This window comes from Denticeps clupeoides, chromosome 9 (assembly GCF_900700375.1).
Source record: "Denticeps clupeoides chromosome 9, fDenClu1.1, whole genome shotgun sequence".
NCBI lineage: Eukaryota > Metazoa > Chordata > Actinopteri > Clupeiformes > Denticipitidae > Denticeps > Denticeps clupeoides.
Window position 1 is genome coordinate 10,951,411 of NC_041715.1, and position 22,344 is coordinate 10,973,754.

The window sequence follows — 22,344 nt, forward strand, 5'->3', positions numbered from 1 at the left end:
AAATTTCCCTTCACACACCCTGTCAGGTCAGGTTCAGTTTTGACCAGACAAACATTGTAAAGTTTTGTTTTGTTACGTTATTTAGTTAAAGTGTATTTTTGATTCTTTTTCAATGAATACCTATGAGCAATTTGGCTTTTTACCTGAGCAACACAGAAGACTTGACTGAAAGCGTTGCACACAGTAGACAATCATAAGTGATCCCACAGTAACAAATGCATTTTTATTGCATATAAAACATAATACATTAATATTATAATTACAGGTATGAACATAAGAAATAAACACAAGGCATTAAACAAGCTGTTAATAGTTTTTCATGATAAGTTAACTTCCATAATGACTCCCTCAATGACCAAAGAAGTCATCAATCCGCCTCTTTTTTTGGGGGTCAACTCCCGACTCACTTTCTTCCCAGTCATTTGCTGCTTCTAGCAGAACAGCCTCGTCCATGTCATCCTCTGTGAAGGACTGCTGGAACATTTCAGTGATGCTCCTCTGCTGTGGATCCTGTGAATGAATGAATGAATGAGTGAGTGAATAAATGAATGAACAGGGTCAGCACATTTCATATCCATCAAATTAGTAAGTGATAGAAGGACACCTTGCTGTGGAAGCTGGCTGACTCTGCCTTGTCAGACAGGTTGGACTCAGACAGCCCAACCCGCTCCAGCACATTCATCTTCTCCTGAATCATGGGCCTGAGGAGACACACACAGTGGCTACATTAATTTTGTAAGAAGTGCACTTTTAACAAGCATCACTGTGGGCAAAAAATATCAACAAGGCTATTTCTGTGATCACTTGCACACAAAAAAAAAAAAGTACAAGAATGTGTAAAAGAACAAAATGTATAAGATCCCACCCAGAAAACAGGTCAGAATTTCATGTGATTCTGCACTACAGTAATCAATTCATTTATTAATTAAAAAAGTAAGCAGGTTTGGGAAGTTCTGTACAATAATACAGCATTAACATAAATAGTAACATTAACAATCAACAGTAGAGGTCATAAAGGCCTGTAGCTCAGATCTTTCCTTGTTCCGCCTCAACAATGAGGTGATGAACCGAGGAGCTGAATCAAAAGCATACAGGACCAGGACAAAGAGTGGAGACCTCTGATCTAAAGTCTTTACAAAGCAATGGATCCAGTTACCAGAGGTGATCGTCAGCCGTCCCTTTGGCTACCAGGTAGTGGATGTCGACGCTGCTGGTCTGTCCGATTCGATGCACTCTGTCCTCAGCCTGAATCAATACCTGGGAAAAAATGTCAGAAAGGGAATAATTGATGAAGGCCAGTCATAAAGTTTGAATCAGAAACTGGTGACGGTAAAAGAATCTCAGACCTGCCACACTGAAGTCTTTCCGTACAACGTCTTGCCTGCCGTTGTTATGTTGTTGTTAATGAGCCTACATGAAATGTTCAAATGTACTTTTGTTTTATATGAGGTCATGTGACTTGGGAAGTTGAGGTCTACACAGGGCTCCTCCAAAAGGAACATTTACAACATTTACGACCAAAACAATTCAGCCATAGAATATTCTAATGGATCTTCCAAAGGGAACATCCTGACTTCCACATCAGCCCATCAAAATGTGTTTCGGGCGGCACGTCTCACGCCTCTTCAAAATAAGTGATATTAAGAATAATATTAAAAGTGAAAGTGAAGTGACTGTCACTGGAAAACACTGCAGCACAGCACACGGTGACACAACGAAATGTGTCCTCTGCTTTTAACCATCACCCTTGGTGAGCAGTGGGCAGCCGTGACAGGTGCCCGGGGAGCAGTGTGTGGGGACGGCGCTTTGTTCAGTGGCACCTTGGCGGATCGGGATACGAACCGGCAACCTTCTGATTACGGGGTCGCTTCCTTACCAGCTCGGCCACCGCTGACAAGATGAACGGTAAATACCCCCGGGTTCCAGAACAGCTCAGCGAAGATGACCAGGTTGGCAGAGTGCAGCGTTAGGCCCATGTTGGCGGCAGTGATGGAGAGGACAGCGACGCAACTCTTCTCTGAAAACTGGAACCGGTCGCACAGCTGCTGCCGCTCCGCCGAGCTTGTGGACCCGTCTATGCGAATGTGACTCACACCCTGGCCGGGGACAATTGAGCAATGAATGATTGATGATGATGATGGTTTTGTCTCCAGGTGGGAAAAATAAAAATTGACCTGTCTGGTAAAGGGAAGAAAATCGCTTTCCTCACCTTCTCCCCAAGCTCCTTGGTCACACGGTCCAGCACCATCCTATGATGGGCAAACACCAAAAACTTCTCCCTTCCACACTCCAGCATGTCCAAGATGTACTCCCTGAGAGAGACGAGAAATTGAAATATATATAATTCATCGTTTTGCAATGCGGTGAGGAGCGCCGCGAATGGCAAGGCACTGCTGTTGAACTCTGAACTCACACGATGGCCATGATCTTGGCCTCTGCTGTGTGGTTGTAAAAGATGAGAAGAGCCTCTTTCTCTTTCATCTTCTGATGAGCCAGAAGGAGAAGTAAAAAAAAACAGTCATTTCATATCACACAGACTCTTCTTCCCTCAGCTCTGGATGAAAACAAGTAAATACATCAAACAGCAGTGGGTGGGAGTCTGGACTGCACTGCGTTTTCCCAGTGAGGTGCCATTCTGTCTTACATCAAATGTACAAACCAGACACACAAAAAATGGGGATAAACCCATATGCAGAATTAATGTGTAGCAGATATAAAATTAAAATGACAGCATAAAATGCTAATTAATTATTCTATAGTAATAATATTATGCTGTTTATTGAATAATGGAATATTAGATTATCCTGTGAATGATCCTATTGGGACAAACCTGTTTCCCAAATCTTAAAATCTTGACACTAGCGTATCATGAACAACAACTGATTTGAATGCGGTAAAGGTTGTAGTGTCTCATAAGGGCGTGTTAACTAAAGTACTTTCATTTCAGCTCTAAGGTCACATGACACGTCCAAAATGTCACCCCTCCCTCACGTTGCGGTGGCCTTTGGTGAGCTCCTTGGCGGCAGCGGAGAGTGCAGCTTTGGTACGGGCGTTGATGCCATCTGTGGTGATGGTGACAACCTTGCGCTGCTTGGACGGGAGCTGGGAGAGGACCTCGCTTTTAAGTCGGCGCAGCATCAGAGACTCTTCCAGCAGCAGCTTCAGTTCGCCCAGGTTGGAGGAGCCTGAGTAATCCCAGCCCCAGGGGAGCTGTGGGGTAGAATGGGGACAGTGGAGAGGATGACAACATCCTGATCACTGCCTCTACAGCCTCAACACTGAGCCATTAAGGATAGAAACTGGAGGACACTGTTGCCCACCACTCTCCGAGTTGGGAATGGCAGTGTGAATTGGATGATTAATTCTATCTGAGATTACCATAAATAAATTAAAACAAGTACATAGTTTACATAGTTTATAATCTTAATACGAATATATAGAACTGACTCAATGAGTAACAAATTTCTATAAATTAATCCTGGTGACATTTCTGATTCTGATGCAGCCACTGAAATAAACAGAGGATTCTAATTACTTTAAGTAGCAATACCTCATCCTCCCCCACCGCATCCAATCACAAAGCTGCAGTGCAATCAGACATTAACCCTCTGAAGCCGAAGTGCGGTCGAATTAAAGAGACGAGGGCCTGACCTGCTTGGCATCGCAGTAACGACCGCCAAAGTCGTGGAATCGTGGGAAGAGTGTAGGGCACACGGCCAGTATCTGTGTGTAGAGCTCTGCAGGGCGGGACATGGCAGGGGTTCCTGACAGCAGGATCACTCGTTTTGCCACCTGATAAAAAACAAGCAGCTTCTTTTATTACATAAAAAAAAACAACGCTTTGATTCTACTTTCTAGCTTTTGATTCTACAAAACATATTTATAAATGTGTCCAGGTGACATGCACAGAAATATATTAGAAAAAAATTAGTTGCTTAAAGGTCCCAGAATGAATTAAATTAAGAGGTCACCCAATAGTCTCTTGGAGTCTCTTGCCGAAATTCAGCCTTGGTGCAGAATTACAGCCACTTTGAGCCAGTACCACAATGAGATTTCCCCAGGACGCACCGTTTCGGTGTCTGTAGCTTTAAATGCTAATGAGGAGGAGAGAGGCGGGACGTGGAGGAGATCGTCTATAGAAGTGAGGAACTTGTGTCTGCGTTTTTCCCCCCAAAAATAAAATGAACCCATCTGGTTCTTCAGAGTCTCATGTGACTGGAATCAAAAATACATTTTTGCTCATTTTCAAGCCATTACGGTCGGTGGAGTTCCTTTTTCATGGGACTGAACAGTGAAGCAGAATGACCAAAGCACACTTTATTTCTGGCCACTGCAGGACCATAAGAGGCTAGGGGAACTCGTATTAATGTTAAATAATCTCAAAGTGAAATTTTCATAAACTGATTTCCATGAAAGCAGCTATCTAGCTGTCATAGTGGATTTGTATGAATGTAATATGACCGTCTAACACCTGCTCAGGAACATTTGCTTAAGTGCCATGCGACTGCCTTCCTCAAGCGAAGTGAAGAAGCGAACCCTCAATTTCATTTGTCAACGCATTACGTCACCCTACTCAAAGTGAATGAGAAGTGACATTGTTGACCCCTCTACAACGTTCGGAGTTACTGCTTGGTGAGGTTCGTTTCAGGTCACCGAGGAGAATATATTACCTTCAGTAACGGTAAAGCAGCCTTACAGCGTGCAGTCTTCATATTTTTCAAAAAGTGGGACTCATCCTGCAATAAAAAAAAACAAACAGATATGAGAAACAAGAATCAAATCAAAAAGATACAAAGAAAAAAGATACAAAGAAAAAGTCCCTTATCTATTGCGGGCAGCTGGATGTTGATGATGATTTTACACATTATGCTCTGTATCACAATGACATGTGCAATCATTTTATTAACTTTATTCATTAAAGAAAGAGACTTATCCTTTTATTCTCTGAACAGCAATGCGTTGTTGTTTTCCCCATCACTAAATATCCAAATTTAATTATTGACACTCATTACTATTTGTGTGTTTTACTGCTGAAAATGCCTGCTCAATACTGAATGTACATTTATGCTTAAATGGTTGATATGTGAGAAATGATCTAAATCAGCATTTTATTCTCTACCGTATTCTGAGAGCGCTCGACTCCTCACCATGATGAGGACATTAAAGGGCTCGGCCGTCCTCTGCTTGTCCATTTTACTCAGGAGATCGTAGCTGATGATGTTGACCAGGCCTCCTCGCAATCTGTCCTTCCCCGTCACCACCACATTAACACTGTCAGGCTGGACCGAGGGCAGCCATCGCCGGAAGGCCTGAGGGGGGGTCAGAAGGGTGCCACAGTGTGCAGCAGCAAGGACGAACACTAGTTAGTGGTAGCCTCTGATATTTGAAAGAAAGAATTAATTATTTTCATGAAATAGTTATGAATAGTTGTAACAATGCTTATTATGACATTTAAGAAGGGAATGAGAGAATCCTGTGACACTAATAATAAACATAATAAATGTATAATTCCAGTCACATTACAAACTCTGACTGACCACGATATTGAATAAGAACATGCTATTTAGTGTTGTCCTGATACATGACACTCGCTGCCTACTTGCGGGCTTTTATATTATTAGATTTATTTTTATTACATTATTTAAGGTTAAATGTATCTATTCTTCATCATTATTTGCATACATTTAATTTGTAATTCATTAAATAATTCTAACCACCACTTATGTGTTATTCCACAATATATGTATGCAGTACAAAATATATTTAACATGACACAGGCATGAATAATAATTCTAAATGTTTTATAGTACATACCCAGCTTCCCCCTGCTTCAGTATCTTTCTCTGTTGTGACTTCATTTGTCATTAAGGCTTATAGTCAAAACTCCAGTCCCTTTATATATAGCTGATGGAGCAGAAAGAGCGATGGAGACAAGGAGAGATACTGAGCACCACTGCTCAAAAGAAAGATCTCGACTGGGCATAAACGTCATTAAAAAAAGAAGTCTGCCCTCCTTATTCGGTGGTCTGAGAAAGGACCTGGCCATCGATTGAGCAGCAGACGTTTCTGCAGGCGCTCTGGCCTGGGGGAGTTTGTTTGAAGGGGGAGATTTTAACTGAGGGAGCTCATTAGTCCAGCCAAAAAAGACAAAAGGGCTCCAAACAAGAGTTTGTTAGTATCTATCATGCAGCAAAGCTTGTATTATTTAACTCCATACAAGAATAATGATAAACAGTCCCCGTCATACACAACACATATACAACTGTCAATGAAATGCATGTAGGCTTACTAATTCAATCTATTAATAATTAAATTGGTTTATGGCAATTACAGGAAGCGGACTCGCATTGAAAGGTTGTGGGTTCAAATCCCAAATGGCCAAGGTGCCATTGAGGTACCCCTGAATCCCCACACACTGCTCCCCGGGTGCCTTTCATGGCTGCTCACCAACGGTGATGGTTACAATCACAATGATGGTTACAATCACTAAAAATAAGGTAATATCACCCTCTTTTTTTTCCTCCTTCCTCTTTTCTTTTTGGTGGTAAAAATATGAAAGACATTGTGATGGGTAAGAATTGTAAGCATGTTATGTATTATTATGTTTTGTCTATTTCAATAAAACTGTGTATTTCAATAAAATAAATACATAAGGGAATGTGATATCGATTATCTTGCAGAAAACATATAGAAATAGTGTGACACTTTTCGGGAACATCGCCTAGTTGTACCTCAGCCCACGTAAATCGCACCGATGATGGTGCCACCACCAGCAGCGGCCACTCTTTCCTGTAGTAGGCAGCGATGCAGATGGCCTGCACCGTCTTCCCCAGGCCCATGTCATCGGCCAAGAGCAAGCGGCCCCCCCTGGACACCGCAAAACTACAGCATGAAGCCGGCGGAGCAAATAAGAGAGGGACACAAGCGATTTAAATACCGCAACCTTAAGTCTCCATTTATATGTAGTATAGTTCCATACTACTAGTTATGTCTTGGTATCTAATTTAATAATATAGCAGATGTAAAAATGACTATGCCATTCTATATTTCTACAACAGTATAGCTAATCAGTACTAGAAGTCACCTACTTAACTCCATCCCTCTGGAAGGGCATTAAGCTGCATGTCAGACTCGAGTCTACGCTGGAGAGGTCGGCTTCAGGGATCTGTGGGGACCTGGACTGGCTTTTCTCAAATTGAGAGGAGAAGGTCTGGACCACTGCTCTGGGTAGAGGCTCCACCTCCACAGAGGGGATCACACTAAGAGCCTCCACTGGTGGGAAATAAAATGTGGACTGAGGGTCAGACAATCAAATCCTTGTTGACTAATATAACTTTAGTCGCATTTATGATCCTTGGATTAAAGAATTATTATTTTTTATTTTTGTAAAGGGTAATAGCCCGAAATGTACAACTGTTAAAAGATCCAGGCTTAACAAAGCAAGCAGGATTTCAGATTGAGACTCACTTAGCTTCTCATAGTCCTCCAACAAGAAACTCCACTTTCTGGTCTTCATGTCTGAAATGAAGAAATTACAATATCCCCCAAGATATTTTCTTACCACTTTTCCTTTTTATTTAAAGTAGAGTTTTACTGAAATGTAAGATGTGGCAGAGTGACATGCATCTTAAAAGTGGTATTACAGAATAAAATTTAAATGAAATCTGTATCTTGCAAAAGTCATTTTCCAAATTCCAAAAATGTGGTATTAGAGACGTGCTGATGTGGTATTAGTGAAGGGTTGTAGGATTAGGAAGGGTTAATGACATGTGCATATGCGCGGGCGCACGCACACACACACACACACCGTAGATTTTGGATGGCATTTGCTTAAAGATGCCAATGACATCAGCCTGATAACCAATGTCAACCTCAAAATGGGAGCAGGACATCAGGGTGCACTGGCCCTTCAAGGTGGCTGCTGGTTTCTGCCAACCCTGACACAGTCTCATCAGGGCGGCCAGAGCCGCGGCATCACGCGCGCGACTGGTGGCCCCTGCCACGTCCAGGCCTTCCATAGCATCCAGCGGCTTCAGAGACACTGAATGTATGCTGGCTGCCTCTTCCACTGACAACAAGAGAAGACGTCCCGTTACAAATATGCTAATGACCAGTAATTCCATTTTATTTACCAGAGGTGGGGAACATTTTTATTTTTTTTTTTTTGTCAACAACATAAGCTGTTCAGAGGAGCCTTTAGTGTTGACTGACTGAAAGGTCGTGCCAAAAACCTGCACACACACACACACACACACACACACACACACAGACCAGCTGTCCTCACCCTGATTTATGCAACAAACAAATATGTATCAGGTCTTCCAGAAGCGCACAGCATTCTATCTCTGGATTATCGTGCGGTTCATATTTAGACAGATTTACTACTCAAGTAATAAGAATTTATTTAAAAAGGTCTAGAAATAGGAAGAAAACACATACTCAGTTGACTGTAGTCTTCCAAGCCAAAATTCCACATCTTCGTTGCTGGATCTGTTCAAAAGACACAAACCAAAATAAATAGGTTCTTGATCAAATGCATAAACAGTCAGTATGCACACACTTATTAAATATTAACCGCTTACCGTAGTTCCTGGAGGGGAGGTTTTTGAAGAGGGCGATAAGCTCAGCATGGTAGCTGATTTCAACCCTGAAGCGTGATGCGTTGTGGGCAACGCACCTCCCTTTAACACCAGCAGCGGACCTCGCCGGCACCGCACCTCCTCCAGGCCCGGCAGCACGTGGTGGTCGCCTCTCCAGACAGACGGGCGGCGGTCGGGCGGCTTGTCCAACGCTCGGGACCGGTCCTGGCGAGCCCGAATAACTGTCTGTCAAAGTTTCGGGTTTTTGGCGAACCTCTGCATCTTTTTGGTGAGGAATGGCATCTGTAGGTCTGGTCTGTGAAAAGAAAAGATTACATTATCCAGAGCGCCTTACAATCAGTAGTTACAGGGACAGTCCCCCCCTGGAGACCCTCAGGGTTAAGTGTCTTTCTCAGAGACACAATGAAAGTAAGTGGGATTTGAACCTGGGTCTTCTGGTTCATAGGCCAGTGTGTTACCCAGATAGTCCCCCTGGAGACCCTCAGGGTTAAGTGTGCCTTACTACCCCGTAGTAAGGGACACGATGGGTTCGAACCCGGGTAACTGAGCAGATTTATCAGTAGCATGTCAGGTTTAAGTGGGTCTACATGCCTGCGGTGCCCGACTGGGACCGGGACGAGGCGGGCTGACAGGAGTCTGTGGACCGGCAGCCTGCGCCAGTCTCTCGGCCCTCCGCGCCAACGCGCGCTGCCTGTTCTCCTCGATTCTCTGCTGCTGCTCGGCCGTCAAGGAGGAGGACATCGCTCGCCGTGCTTCAGGCGGTGTTAGAATCGCTCATTATCTTGCAATTATAACGCCGCCATGTCGGCCACGTCCAAGCAGGTTGAATTACGTGTGACAAAAGACGGTATGGTTTTTATATAAAAAAAAAACAACAACAACAACTGAACGATACGATCTGACGAATCAAACGAAAATGTCACGCAAAACTTCTCTTCGAGCGCGGCGGCATAGTAGAAACGGAGGTGACGTAACGCGGAGGTCGTCTAGCGGATGATTGGCGTGACGTTCGGCCAATCGGAGTGTAGTGCGATTTCGGCGTTGACGCCCATCCTGAAGAGTACTACAGGTTTAAGGGGGGCAGATCACTGCATGCATAGCAATCGACTCCAAAAGCCTTATGAGCGTGCATTCGTTATGCATTTTGTTATATTTGCATGGGACGTAAAACAGACCAAGCCCGGTCATTTTTATTCATGTATTATTTATGAAAATAAAAAAGTGAAGTGATTGTCACTTGTGATACACAGCAGGTGCACACAGTGAAATTTGTCCTCTGCATTTAACCCACAACCCTTGGTGAGCAGTGGGCAGCCATGACAGGCGCCCGGGGAGCAGTGTGTGGGGTGGGTGCTTTTGCTCGGTGGGGAGGAGAATGATGGGAGGGGGCCGTGCTCCCACCTGTGTCTTATCGACTACAACCGCACGAATAAACATACACTTTACATTCGATTCGTGAGACCTACACACCGGTTTACAGGTGTCGTATTTTCTTCTTTATATGGATCCTTCACAAAGTATGATTTTCAAATCTATAATTTTATTATGTTAAATAATCAGTAACAAAAAAAAAAAATACCGAGCGAGTGTTGCATTTAAAAGGGGACTTTGGTGTGATAAGACTACATGGGAAATATTTTTTTTTATGTCTGATCCAAATATGATTCCTAGTGCGCGATATAATGCACATTAATAAGAAAACATAGTGATAATAAGTGATAATGGAGCAACAACGGAGGATTGTCTCTACCGTAAGACCACGAAGACAACCCTCCACATGCACCGTTTAATAACATCTACTGACTGCCCCGCGGATGGGGCGCTTGTGTCCGCCGCGTCACGTGTTCATCCCAGGAATCGCGGCACTCGAGCCGCAGCATCAGCCTAGCAGCACGCACGCTCGCTCGCACGCTCTCTTGCGGGAACACATGAGCGGGATTTTCACCGTTTTCCACCGATCGGCTGGGGAAGGAGGACCGGAAGAATCGTGTTTTTTTTTTTTTAAACGCGGTGGAACTGCAGGAAACTGGCTGTAAAAGACTCGTCGCAACTTCACTCGCCTGTCGCAGAACTAATGCGTCGTCTCGCCTTCTTTATTTGATCCTTCTACGAAAAAGGACATTTGTTGGCGGTCCGCTGACATTTCCTGCGCCGGGTTTCGGATTAAGGCGCCGTGGACCCTCGTCGCCCCAAATTTCCCCTGGCTTCATGGCTTCGGACACGCGGCCCTATAATAAAGACGCTATAATAAAACGCCGCCCGAGTTGGCGGATGGGCTGGCCGTGAGGGAAAGTTCCGTCGTCGCCCCCGTCCGCAGCCCCGGCATGCTGAAGAGCCGCTGTTGCGTCCTGCTCGGTGACCTGAAGCTCCTCTTTTTCAGGCCGCCTCCGCCCGCGCCCACCCCCATGATCGGACAAAGGGCCGAGCCCGGGGTCACCGAGCACGGGAACAACAACACGCTGGTCCGGGCCGGTCCGCAGGCGGAGGCAGCCGCGGGGACGGACGCGTCCTGCGACGCCTTTCACTTCGCCTGCTCCCCGGACGACTTCCCCAAGCGGGAGGAGCGGTTCTCCCTCATCAGCTGCACCAGCGGCATCCGGACGCCGGTGTGCAGGATATGCTTCCAGGGACCAGAGCAGGTACGGTGGGACTGGGCTTGTCTCGACACGCAGACAGACAGATCGTTTTATGTAGGTGTCCAGGAGGCATGGACAATGTACATTACAGCGCTCCGTCCCTAATTCCCTAGGACACCTGGACAGCAGAGCCGATGGATGGAGCTGGCGCTGTGAGGACTCTGTCTGAGAATAAGTTACAAGGTGTTGCCTTTAAGGCTGCGTTGGTCGGTCACTGGGGTTTGGCACCTTTTAATGCGCCTGCTTGTACCTCAAGGCCCTCAAAAGTGTTCACGCTGTTACGTTCAGGGCCGTAGGCAAGTCTTGCTCTACCTTTATTACAGACAGCATGGCAGCATAAGGAAGGGATGCATTTCGAAAGACGCTTGTTCACTGGCGTCAGTCAAAACATTTGCATTTAGAAATAGACGAAACAAGAAAGACACGTGCTGTCTAATGATGTTTGCTCATGTGACCGATCGAGGGCTATGGTTTCGCTGTGCCCGAGAGCAGCTCCCATTTTAAACTCTTTATAGAAACTGAATTCAAAGTAACAGGAATAATTAAGGATAGTTGGCTTCTCTTCGTCAGGACACAACTTCTTTGTGGTTCTTTCTTTTTTTTTAATCTATTTGTGTACATGCTGAGGACGGCGTACATTAAGCTACTGAATTAACACCATGCTTATAGTGTAGCGCTGCATTTAGTGCTGGTATGAAAATAGCTCCCATAGATAAATACAGAGATAATGTGCATATCAGGGTATCAGGGTGGTAGTAGCCTAGTGGGTAACACACCCGCCTATGAACCATTGAACCACTTACTACCATTGTGTCTCTGAGCAAGACACTTAACCCTGAGTATCTCCAGGGGGGGGACTGTCCCTGTAACTACTGATTGTAAGTCGCTCTGGATAAGGCTGTCTGATAAATGCTGTAAATGCAACTGCATGTTAGCTAGATAGTTCTGGATAAGGGGGGGTGGCTGTGTTTATGTTTTATTCCAAACATAACAACAACAACAACAACAACATTTATTTCTTATATAGCCCAAAATCACATATGTCTCAATGGGCTTTGACAGACCCTACTGTTGACGGCCCGACACTTTGGCCCTTTTAAGACACAGGGTGAGCATGCAATAGGTGTGGTGCAGTGTTAGTAAATATTTGAACAAGATAATAAATACAAAATATTATCAAACCAAAACCAGAATATATATAAGTAAGCCAAACCACTGATGCAGCCTTCAGAACTGGTCCAGCAAGGTGTCGCCAGGCACCCGTGTCATTTGGCCGGAGCACCCACCAGGCATGGGCTTAAAACCAACGCACAATATGCATTACAGCACACCATACATAATTCCCTGTTCCTACACGCTAATGATTAATGATACAGTAGAAGTTATTCCGGTGTGCGGCATGATGGGCCTTCTGCAGGCCTGAAAGACCTTCCTGTTAAAGTCAGGACCACGGAGGAGAAAACATGAATGCCGTACCCAAGGTAGCAATTACATGCTCGAGAGGGTGAGTAATGATGAGCGGCTGCAATGCAACACGCACAGATAAATATTGTTGTTGTCCTGAGTGCAATAGAAATCTCTAGAATGGATTTAAATAAACATGCCTGCTTCATATTCTCTTAACACAGGCCACAATTTCATCTCCATTTCAATTTTCACCTCAGCGTAGAACAAATATCAACCCTCCGTTCTGTCGTTTGGGTACGGAATTGCGTTTCCAAACGTACCATCCTATGAAGATATCCCATCATGCTATAGCGTCTGGCAGGAGGCTGTAATTGCCTGCATTGATCCGCCTGCAACATGTTTAGTCCACCGGAGATCTCCGCTCCCCTCTGTTGTTCTGGAATTGGGTCTGTGTGCAGGCTCCACTCCACTCACTGGTGCTGTCTTCTCCAATTATTCAATTGCAACCTGAAGCGCTTCAGGCTTTCTTATTATAAAAGCCGGAGATTTGCTGCAACAGCAATGAATACCAATATGATGAGACATCACCCTGCACCCCGTGCTTAAAAGTCTGGTTTTTATTTCAATGTTAAACTTTTTTTTTTTTTTTCGGTGCCCAACACACCATGGTCCTCCGTCCTTTGCCATAAGACCTCAGAATTTATTTTTTTTTTTTCTAACACGGTTGATCTGACAGCCAGAGCGCCGACTGTCCTGGTCCTGCTCCTCTCTGGAGTCTCAGGCAGTGTGGCTGCAGCCCAGGGAAGCGCCACAGTCCGATTCCATTCATTAATGCAATTTCCCAGAGCTCCCTTCATCCCCTGCAAAGGGCCACGGTGCGACCCGGCCCGTTGTGCACCTCTACTGCGGATTTCTGCTCGCCGCTCCCATGGTGATGAAATGCAGCGGGATGAGACACAATTTGATCACTTTTTTTTGTTGTCTACACTACCAGTGTAGAAGCAGTCCTCTTAAATTATTTAGCTGTCTGTAATGGATCTGGGTCTCCAGTTCCCTCAGAGGTCCGGAGGTGGACCACGGCGAGCCGTAAGGCAGGGAGGGATTCAATGGTGTTAATTCTGCCACCAAAGGCCACGGAGTCCTCGTGGTGCTTGGCGAGGAATGGAAGGGGCAACAACAACAACAAAAAAAAAAACGCCTGATGAAATTCCCCACATACTTCACCAGCTGAAGCGACTCATCTGTCAAAGGAACTTGGTAGAGGGAGAGCGGGGAGTGTTTCATCTGCAAATCCTATTACATACTCGGCTGTCACTCCATGCGAGTTTGTACACCTCAAAAAATGAGTAAGGAAGGATAAGTCGAATCGGCACGCTGCACGCTAAAGAAGTGAGGATGGAGTGAAGTGGGGTTCGGGTGCAAAAAAAAAAATCTATTAACTGCTCAGAGGGCCGTCACATTTTCAGAGCAGAACGAATGGGCTGGATTGCTAAAGGTCTTTCACAAAGGTAGCTCTGATGATGGGACGATCGAGGTCCTTTTGGCTCGGAGAGGGAATTGGAGGTCCTTGGGTTGGACTTCAAGGGAGACATTAAATCACGCAATGCAGTAATTTGGAGTCCTGGTCTTATTGCTCATGCATTGAAGGGGTCATTCAATTTGCATGATGCAATATCAATAATTACAAGGCTTGACATCGCGCCCCTGGCCCAGCGAATGCTGATGGAGAAACCACTCTGTGCCTAAATGCGTTTTCAGTTTCTATCATTCATTTGTGCTGGAGCCCTTTTTTTTTCAGGGGAGGTGGGGCTTGCTACGTTTGAGATTGAGTCAATTATCAGGGAGTCGCGTCTTCATCTGCATTTAAATTGTTTTCAGCGTTTTATGGCGTCTTTGATTCCATGTCCAGCATCTCCCCTCCAATGCCATTCACATAAGGAATTCACATTTAATTGAGAAGGACCTTTGCCAATTTAAATACCTGGCACATGTCCTCTTCCATTTCACTGGACATGTCAGTGGTAAGCAGTTTGGAGACATGTTGCCAAAACATAGCCATGAGGCATTCTGGCTGGGACATAGCAATGCCTATATTCATTTTAAAATAAGATATTGTCTAGATCTCCAAGGTGGGACAATAAATAGCATCTAAATAAAAATTGGTCATATTTGTAGTTAATATTCCAATGAAATAAAAGTTTTTATAGTTTTCATCTGCCATAGTCATAAAACAAAGCTTTTTCACTTAATATGTAATGAATGTAGAATTATGGAACCAAGAATTTTCTAGATAATTTTATGTCTTACTTTTATGTTTATTTGATTTAGGAGATGTCCTTATTCAGAGTGATGTAATCACCAGTTTTAGGGACAGTCCCCTCCCCTTGGAGTTACAATGGTAGTAAGTGGGGTTGTAACCTTTGTAGTCATCTGGTTCAGAGTTTGTCAGCCTCTATGAGACTGCCACCCACCAGCAAATAAGCTGCAATCCAGTATCAGTACATTCAGGTTATTGATTTATAGCTGCAAAACTACACTAAAGTCACTAAAGGTTTTGTTTTCTTCAGATATCATTAATCGAATGTAGATAACTTAATATCACAGGTCACTGAAGGTTAAACCTGCCTGTTTGATACCCATTGGCCTACTGTCACATATGCCGTGTGTTGCTTTTCTTTCTGTGTGCAAAATAATCCCTTAAACCCAGACAAGTGCACAGAGAACAGGGACACATGTTTCACATTCAGATGTTAAGGGCCCAAAAGGTGGCCCATCGTGGGAGCTGAAGTTACAAGCGACCCAGTGCACTCATGCACTAACCACCGGCCACTTCAGTCACGTAGCTGTAAGTATGCAGGGTTCTCAGAGAGAGAGCGTTTGACACCGAGCTAATTAACGCCGCCTGTGCTGCTCATCCTCCACCTTTGAAACAGTGGACTGAACAGGCGTTACTCCTGGCTCTCGCCCATTCCTCCCGCGACGCTGCCAGAGAAAGGCTGGATTGTCCCGTACCGCACCAGACCCACGCCAAGGCTCTGCCACCAGGCCCATCTGTGAAAGGGCTTGTTTTTGTTCCATCTTTCTCCTGGTTTCTTCTCTTTGTTCAGGTGGCAGGATTGTTCGTTCTGATGTCCCTGAACGGCTGATTTACATTTACATTTACAGCATTTATCAGACGCCCTTATCCAGAGCGACTTACAATCAGTATTACAGGGACAGTCTCCCTGGAGCAATTTAGGGTTAAGTGTCTTGCTCAGGGACACAATGGTAGTAAGTGGGATTCGAACCCGGGTGTTCTGGTTCATAGGCGAGTGTGTTACCCACTAGGCTACTACCACCCGTGATGGTTGGTGGCATTTCAAAACTGCTCTGGAAAGAAATGCCACCCACCGGATGTGCCATTTACTGCGCATCTACATCCCATATATTTACCCAATAGCAAATATGCCTGTACATTGGTCCTCAAATTCAATTTGTAATTATTTATATAGCGAAATAGCAACCTGAACACATCCGTTTTAAAGAAAAAACATTTATTTCCAGCCTGTATATCTGCACATGGAAAATTCTTTGAGAGCATCTTCGGTATTTCTGAGGTCATGTAACCCGTGTTGAAATGGCACTATAAAAATAAATGCTGTTATAAAACGACTATTTCCTCCATGTTTCCATCAGCCGTCCAAGGTGGTATGTTATATTGAATAATAAAGATGAGCTGTCTGCGGTGATGATTTTTGAGTTTATGCCAGGTTTTGTTATATTGATGAAGCGATCTGTTTGATAAACACTTAAATGCATGTTTGACTTGAATATATGAATGCCGTGAGGATGCTCTGACCATTTTTTGGACCCTGGAAAAAGGTGTTCTTATATCTGTTTGTATATTATGTAAAAATGCGCGGTTCTGCTGTAGTGTGTTGTGGGCTAAAGCGAGCTGCGGGCAGCATGGCTCCCGACTGAAACAGAATGTGCCGTGACACCTGTCACGCTGCGGGAAGAGCCTGCAGGCCAACATGCCTACTAAAGGTGTTTAATGCTGCCAAGCACAAATTCTTCCTATTGTGAATTACACAACCACGTTTTTTTTGTCCTGTGCAACGGCGAACGGGACTAAAGTTGGGTGGTCTCTTTGTTTTTTTATGGGATTGAACTGTAAATTTCCGCCTGTCAGAACGAGTCGCTCAGCTCACGCCAACTCCATCTCTCTGTGCAGGGAGAGCTGCTGAGTCCGTGCCGCTGCAGCGGATCTGTCCGCAGCACTCACCAGCCCTGTCTGATCAAGTGGATCAGTGAAAGGGGATCCTGGACCTGTGAACTGTGCTACTACAAGTATCAGGTCATCGCCATCAGCACCAAAAACCCCCTGCAGGTGAGCAGCTCAGCGCAACGGAGAAAAAGCCAAGCAGACATAACACTATACACACGCACACAGACACACAGATCCTGGAAGAGTAAAGCATCACGGACAATCAGTATTCAAAGCGTGTGTATATATATATTTACACACACACACACACACACACACACACACACATATATATATGTGGATATATATATATATATATATATATATCCCCAAATAGAAAACCAGAAAGTGTATTTTTGTGTGTGTTTATTGTTGAATACACGTTAGAGATGCATCTTCCATGCTGACATGGCTTATCTCACATTCAGCTGTTCCTAAGCAATGCCACGCAGGCAGCAGCTGGTCACATGGTGCTGTAACTGAATGTATTATGGTGCAGGGGTATTGATAGTCACGTCAGAGTAATGAAGGCGTGAGGTTTGCTCTCAACCAATTAAAACCACTTTCCATACACGCTTAGTCCTACTCAGGGTCACGCCTGCACACTGGGCAGTGTGAGCGCCAACCCGCCGCAGGACACCAGAAGTAACTATGGAATAAAATGTTATGTTATTATCAGTTCCTGCGTTTCCTGACCACCTGCTGGCTGTGTGGACTTGGCTCATGAGCACAGTGTGTAAATTCAATCTGTGCGATTTGCAGCACCGAACCCCACACCGCGTTGTGAATCGGATACGATTTTTCCTGATCCTTGTGTCAGCACCTTTATTTTTGGATGTGTTATAAAAATAGCCCCCACGCTCGCCGCGCCGCACTGAACTCTTCTCACCGTCTCTTCCCGTGCAGTGGCAGGCCATCTCCCTGACAGTGATCGAGAAGGTTCAGATCGCAGCTGCCATTCTCGGCTCGCTCTTCCTTATCGCCAGCATCTCCTGGCTGGTCTGGTCATCTTTCAGCCCCTCGGCTAAGTGGCAAAGGCAGGACCTGCTCTTCCAGATCTGCTATGGCATGTATGGTTTCATGGATGTCGTCTGCATTGGTGAGTGCGTTACGAAGGCCGTTACCAGCTGTGGTTTATATAATCCCTCTTATGAATTTTTCATAAATGGTTAAGAGCATCTTAATTCAATGAATCAACTGGAAGTTAAGTCGCACACTTAAAGTAAAACATCTACACTCTTTTAGACATAATTTGTGTTGGACTTCTGTTTGGATGACCTGACCTGACTCTTGTTAGGCAATCACCCCACCCAACCCGGGTCTACAGGCTACCAAACCTGCAGCCTGACTACCAAACAAAGAAGAACTAGTTTGGGTTCAATTTTAGAGAATTATCATTCTTTAATTTAGTAGCTTTTCGTCAGTACTGTTACTGCTGAATTATTATTGTACATTTTTTTTCTCTTTACTTCAAAAAAGGCTAATGTTTGGGTTCTAGACAAAAACACAGAACACTAGTAGATGGTGCGATGTATGATATTTTGTAAAGAGTGTTTTAAGTGAGCCATCCACCAGAGTTGCCAGGTTGGTAGAAATAATAACACTAATAATTTATCAGCATAAATGAAAAGCACATTCATGTTATCTATTTATCAATTATGTATTTATTTCCTGTATAAAAATAAGATTTGGTCCGCAAAAAGCTTTTACTCTAAAAACGGGATGTCTTTGTATTGTGATCAATACTGTAATTCATTATGTGTGTTCTGTGTCTCCGGGGAACAAGGGATCGTCTATATCGTTTATGGGAATTGTGCCTGTTTTTGGGTGTTAAACAGTGCAAAAATGGGTGAAAATGTAATGAATGGCTTTCTGGAAGCCCAGTTCAGGAAGCCCTGAACTGCTCTGACTTTGGAAATTACAGACTCATATTTAACCCCTTCGTTTTTAAACAGAGGGCTGCAGTGAGCAGCCTTTAACCACCTTAACGTCCTCTTCAGTGGAAACAGGGCCCTTGAAAACCCTGATCCATCTTCCAGCTGAATCCCAAATTGGACGCAACCTTAATTAAAGCAGCCGGAGACTTCACATTCAGGCCTGACAGGATTATTTAGGAACTGATAAATAATGTATCTTGGGCTTATTGTTTGGGACCGCAGTGGTGTGTTTATTACTATTGACCACTAGGCTCAGTCACATTATTTAGATCAATGGGTTTGCCTTTCTGGCACTGGTTTCAAGCACATATAACACAGCTAAGGTAAGATGTTCGTCCATAGGAAAAAAGCACATGAGTAAATGAGTATAAATTAATAGACAATATTTAATTTATTTAATTTGTTGTAATACTTATAAAAGCAAGCAGACACGATTGCTTGATGCTTGTGTGTGTGTAAATAAATGTACACAGTCTCAGGATTCTGGACTGACAAGCAATCAAAATCAATACAAACACAAGTGAGTATAGAATGCCCTCAACTTTATTAAAGTTTGTTTTGTAATATTGTAAAGATCAGCTAACTGATATGATATGATTTTTTTTTTAAAAGCATTTGCTATATTAACCAGCCATGTTTAGTACATGCTCACCCACGAGGTGAGTAAGATATTTTTCAGATAGCAAGCTTTCGTATCACCACCAAGTCGTCTCGAATGGAAGGCCAATTGAATAAATAGGAAATTGAGCATGTTTCACCCTATAATTATTTGAATACATTTAATATAAAATTTATAAGAAAATCTTGTTTTCTTATGAATATATGGACAGAGACATATTTTGCCCTGGTAGTAGACAGTTGGCTGAAAGAAAGTGTATGACCTTGTAAAGTGTATGACTTGGCCTGCGCCAAGTGGATACAATTGGAACAATAATGACCTAAGATATTGGCTTGATATTTCATCATGTTTTTTATGTATGAAGGTATGGATTTCTATATTATTTTTGCATTATGTTGGCCAGCCTCAGGTCATTTTGTGGAATCCGTTGATGTGGACAGGAATCAGCAAGTTTTCACAAACTTGCTGAGGGAGGAGAGCCAAAGAACAAGTGAGAATCAGAGAGGATGAGGGAGATGGATTGTCTCCGGTGAGAAAAGGGAAACCGGCGTTGGAGTCATTAGCATCTCTCTTCACCGAGATTAACTTGTCACCTTGAAGACAGCAAGGAGAAGAAAAAGCAGCAACTCTCTTATCATCAGACAGAGAGAGATGAAGTGAGCGTCTGGCGGGATGCTTTGGAAAAGTCGTGATTTTTCATGCTTTATGTGTTTTTAAGGAGAGAGTAAAAAGTGTAAATGTCAGGATAGCTTCTAGTAAATTCTGTTACTTTCATTTGAGCTTTTCATCATGTGAAATTTGTCTATAAAATCAATACATTGTTTTTCCCTTTCAACTGGCCCAGAGAGGAAATATTTTCAATATTTACAGATATGAGAACCTAAAAATATATACAAGAATCACAATGTCAGCAATGATAAAGCAATAAGGCATGTATAATTTAAAATACTGTATTAACCCAAAAGGTGTCTTCTTACATTTGTCTTCTAGTAAAAAAAAGAAATTCAATATTTTCAATCATTTTTAATTAGTCAAGAAAAGGGGGTAATGTTATATTTATTTGGGGTTATCTTGTATTTGGATCAATATGCCATAATGTAATGTGTAAGAGAGAGCATATCTCATTATATATTGATTGCGATTCAAACAGAACTGCATTTTGACAAATCATTTTTTTCAATGGTATCTTGTAAGTTTTTGTTTTAATTAATTGTACACTGCATGCATACTTTACCCATGGGGATCTGACACATAGCAGAAAGTGGAAAGCACCAAAACTAATGGGTTTGTCAATGTTACTATTACTGCTAGCGAGTGTCTTAAACTCGCACAATTCTAAAGTGCAAAAATATTGTTTGGTGGTGCACCAGTGATGTTAGACACAGTCGTTTTCCTACCTTAAAATAGCAATGCCACTCTTCATTTACTTCTGTCAGGATGAAACATGCACGTAATCACTTGATATTTTGAAAAGGCAGGTAAATTGCAAAAAGAAAAAAAAAAGATATATATACCATTTTTAAAACCACTCTAAACAGATTTTTTTCCTTTTCAGCTCTGATTGTCCATGAGGGACCCTCTGTGTTCCGTATCTTCCACCGCTGGCAGGCGGTCAATCAGCAGTGGAAGGTTTTGAACTATGACAAAATGAAAGACACTGAGGACTTGAAGAACGGGGACAGGGAGTGGACGTTATCGATGCTCCACCAGAGGGCCGAGGCCGGGCCCAGCGCGTCCCCTTCCACGTCTTCCATTATGGCGGCCGTTGCCGCGACTACGCCGGCCGCAGAGACTCCCACCGTCGCGGCAACCACAACCAGCTCGGACGCACAGAACTCCGCCACCCAGGGCAACGCGGCGTCCGAGCAGCACTATGCATACAACTTCCTCCAACTGTTCAGCCACCTACGGCAGCACGAGGCCCGGGGGGGACAACCCAGCAGCACCAGCCGAGAGCTGGTCATGAGAGTCACCACAGTCTGATGTCACGCTCTCTGAGGCCTTATCCTGAGCACACAGGAGGAACACTTGAGAATTGCTATTTAAAACGATCTTTTTTTTTTTATGTGCGTATCTATTTGTCAATGCCTTGCCTTTCGTGTTGAGATCAATGTCTGTGGCTGTGTGGAGCAGGTTGGGTATTGATTTGGATTAGATGAGAAATGAAAGTTCCTCTGCGCCCCGGCTTATGAATTTATTCAGCGCTTTGCATCGACTTCCATATCTGTTTAGTCAAGATTGTTTATTGGAAAAAATGGATTCAGAGATGAATTCCCCCCCTCCCCACCAACAACACACACACACACACACACACACACACACACACACACCTCCTGATTACTGCAGTCTTCTCAGGGCCCGCTGTGTTTCTGCAGCTTTGGGCTGAGAGTCCGATCACTTAGACAAGCGTTCCCTGGAAACCGAGATGATTCACTCCCCACCCCTCCGCGCTCCAACCAACACTCGCGCGGGCGCTCCTCACGCCTCTTCTGCCGTCACACGTTTCTGGCTTTTCATTTCTGTCTCGGCTTGAACTCATGTCGGCAAGATTGGCGAGATATTCTTCTGAATGGCAGCAATTAAACAAATCAACATTGGTCTTCAGCGGGCCATTGACTGGGAAGAAAGCGGAGCATGACCCTGTCTGCTAACTCGATTATTCGAGGCCTCTGGGCATTCATTTCCTCTCGCTCTTATAACGGCAGATGAAGAAGACCAGTAATTACATGACTTTCGCTGATTTATTTGATGTAATCATGTTTTATTCAGGAAATCTTTTGTTTTTAATGTGTTTCTTGTTTCGTTTTTTTTCTCTTAATGCTCATGTGAGATGATTACGGTCAAGTTAAATGAAATCCTTTAGCTGCTTAAAAAGCGAATAAAGCCCAGAAATATTGTG

At 43.9% G+C, this 22,344-nt stretch overlaps 2 protein-coding genes across 4 annotated transcripts; one reads left to right on the forward strand and one right to left on the reverse strand.

The window, feature by feature from the left end:
* Positions 1–194: 194 nt before the first annotated feature.
* LOC114796667 (SWI/SNF related, matrix associated, actin dependent regulator of chromatin, subfamily a-like 1) lies at positions 195–9,529 on the reverse strand. Of its 3 annotated transcripts, none has more exons than XM_028991068.1 (17): positions 9,192–9,529; positions 8,583–8,895; positions 8,440–8,490; positions 7,808–8,068; positions 7,468–7,518; positions 7,089–7,272; positions 6,732–6,882; positions 5,148–5,309; positions 4,671–4,736; positions 3,652–3,792; positions 2,992–3,210; positions 2,414–2,484; positions 2,210–2,312; positions 1,914–2,096; positions 1,157–1,257; positions 605–701; positions 195–510 (listed from the first exon to the last, which is right to left on the reverse strand). In XM_028991068.1, exons 1-17 carry the CDS (start codon positions 9,339–9,341, stop codon positions 349–351), a joined length of 2,466 nt encoding a protein of 821 aa, XP_028846901.1. In that variant the 5' UTR covers positions 9,342–9,529; the 3' UTR covers positions 195–348. The 3 variants fall into 3 exon arrangements, 1 of the variants encoding a protein (XP_028846901.1); XR_003750772.1 differs by lacking the exon at positions 195–510 and adding an exon at positions 1,347–1,410 and having other exon boundaries at positions 685–701; XR_003750771.1 differs by lacking the exon at positions 195–510 and having other exon boundaries at positions 656–701; positions 1,157–1,410.
* A 754-nt stretch (positions 9,530–10,283) lies between these two features.
* marchf4b (membrane associated ring-CH-type finger 4b) lies at positions 10,284–22,344 on the forward strand. The gene is made up of 4 exons (XM_028991409.1): positions 10,284–11,239; positions 16,857–17,012; positions 17,796–17,988; positions 21,001–22,344. The coding sequence occupies exons 1-4, from the start codon at positions 10,925–10,927 to the stop codon at positions 21,426–21,428; spliced, it is 1,092 nt and encodes a 363-aa protein (XP_028847242.1). The 5' UTR covers positions 10,284–10,924; the 3' UTR covers positions 21,429–22,344.

Bases quoted from the DNA above. Each gene is read 5' to 3' on its own strand.
- LOC114796667 (XM_028991068.1), bottom strand. From the start codon at position 9,341: ATGTCCTCCTCCTTGACGGCCGAGCAGCAGCAGAGAATCGAGGAGAAC. The intron at 4,737-5,147 runs GTGAGGAGTCGA...TTTTTATTGCAG, and splicing joins CCTTTAATGTCCTCATCATG to GATGAGTCCCACTTTTTGAA. The intron at 2,097-2,209 runs GTGAGGAAAGCG...GTCCCCGGCCAG, and splicing joins CCAAGGAGCTTGGGGAGAAG to GGTGTGAGTCACATTCGCAT.
- marchf4b (XM_028991409.1), top strand. From the start codon at position 10,925: ATGCTGAAGAGCCGCTGTTGCGTCCTGCTCGGTGACCTGAAGCTCCTC. The intron at 11,240-16,856 runs GTACGGTGGGAC...CTCTCTGTGCAG, and splicing joins GCTTCCAGGGACCAGAGCAG to GGAGAGCTGCTGAGTCCGTG. The intron at 17,013-17,795 runs GTGAGCAGCTCA...CTTCCCGTGCAG, and splicing joins GCACCAAAAACCCCCTGCAG to TGGCAGGCCATCTCCCTGAC.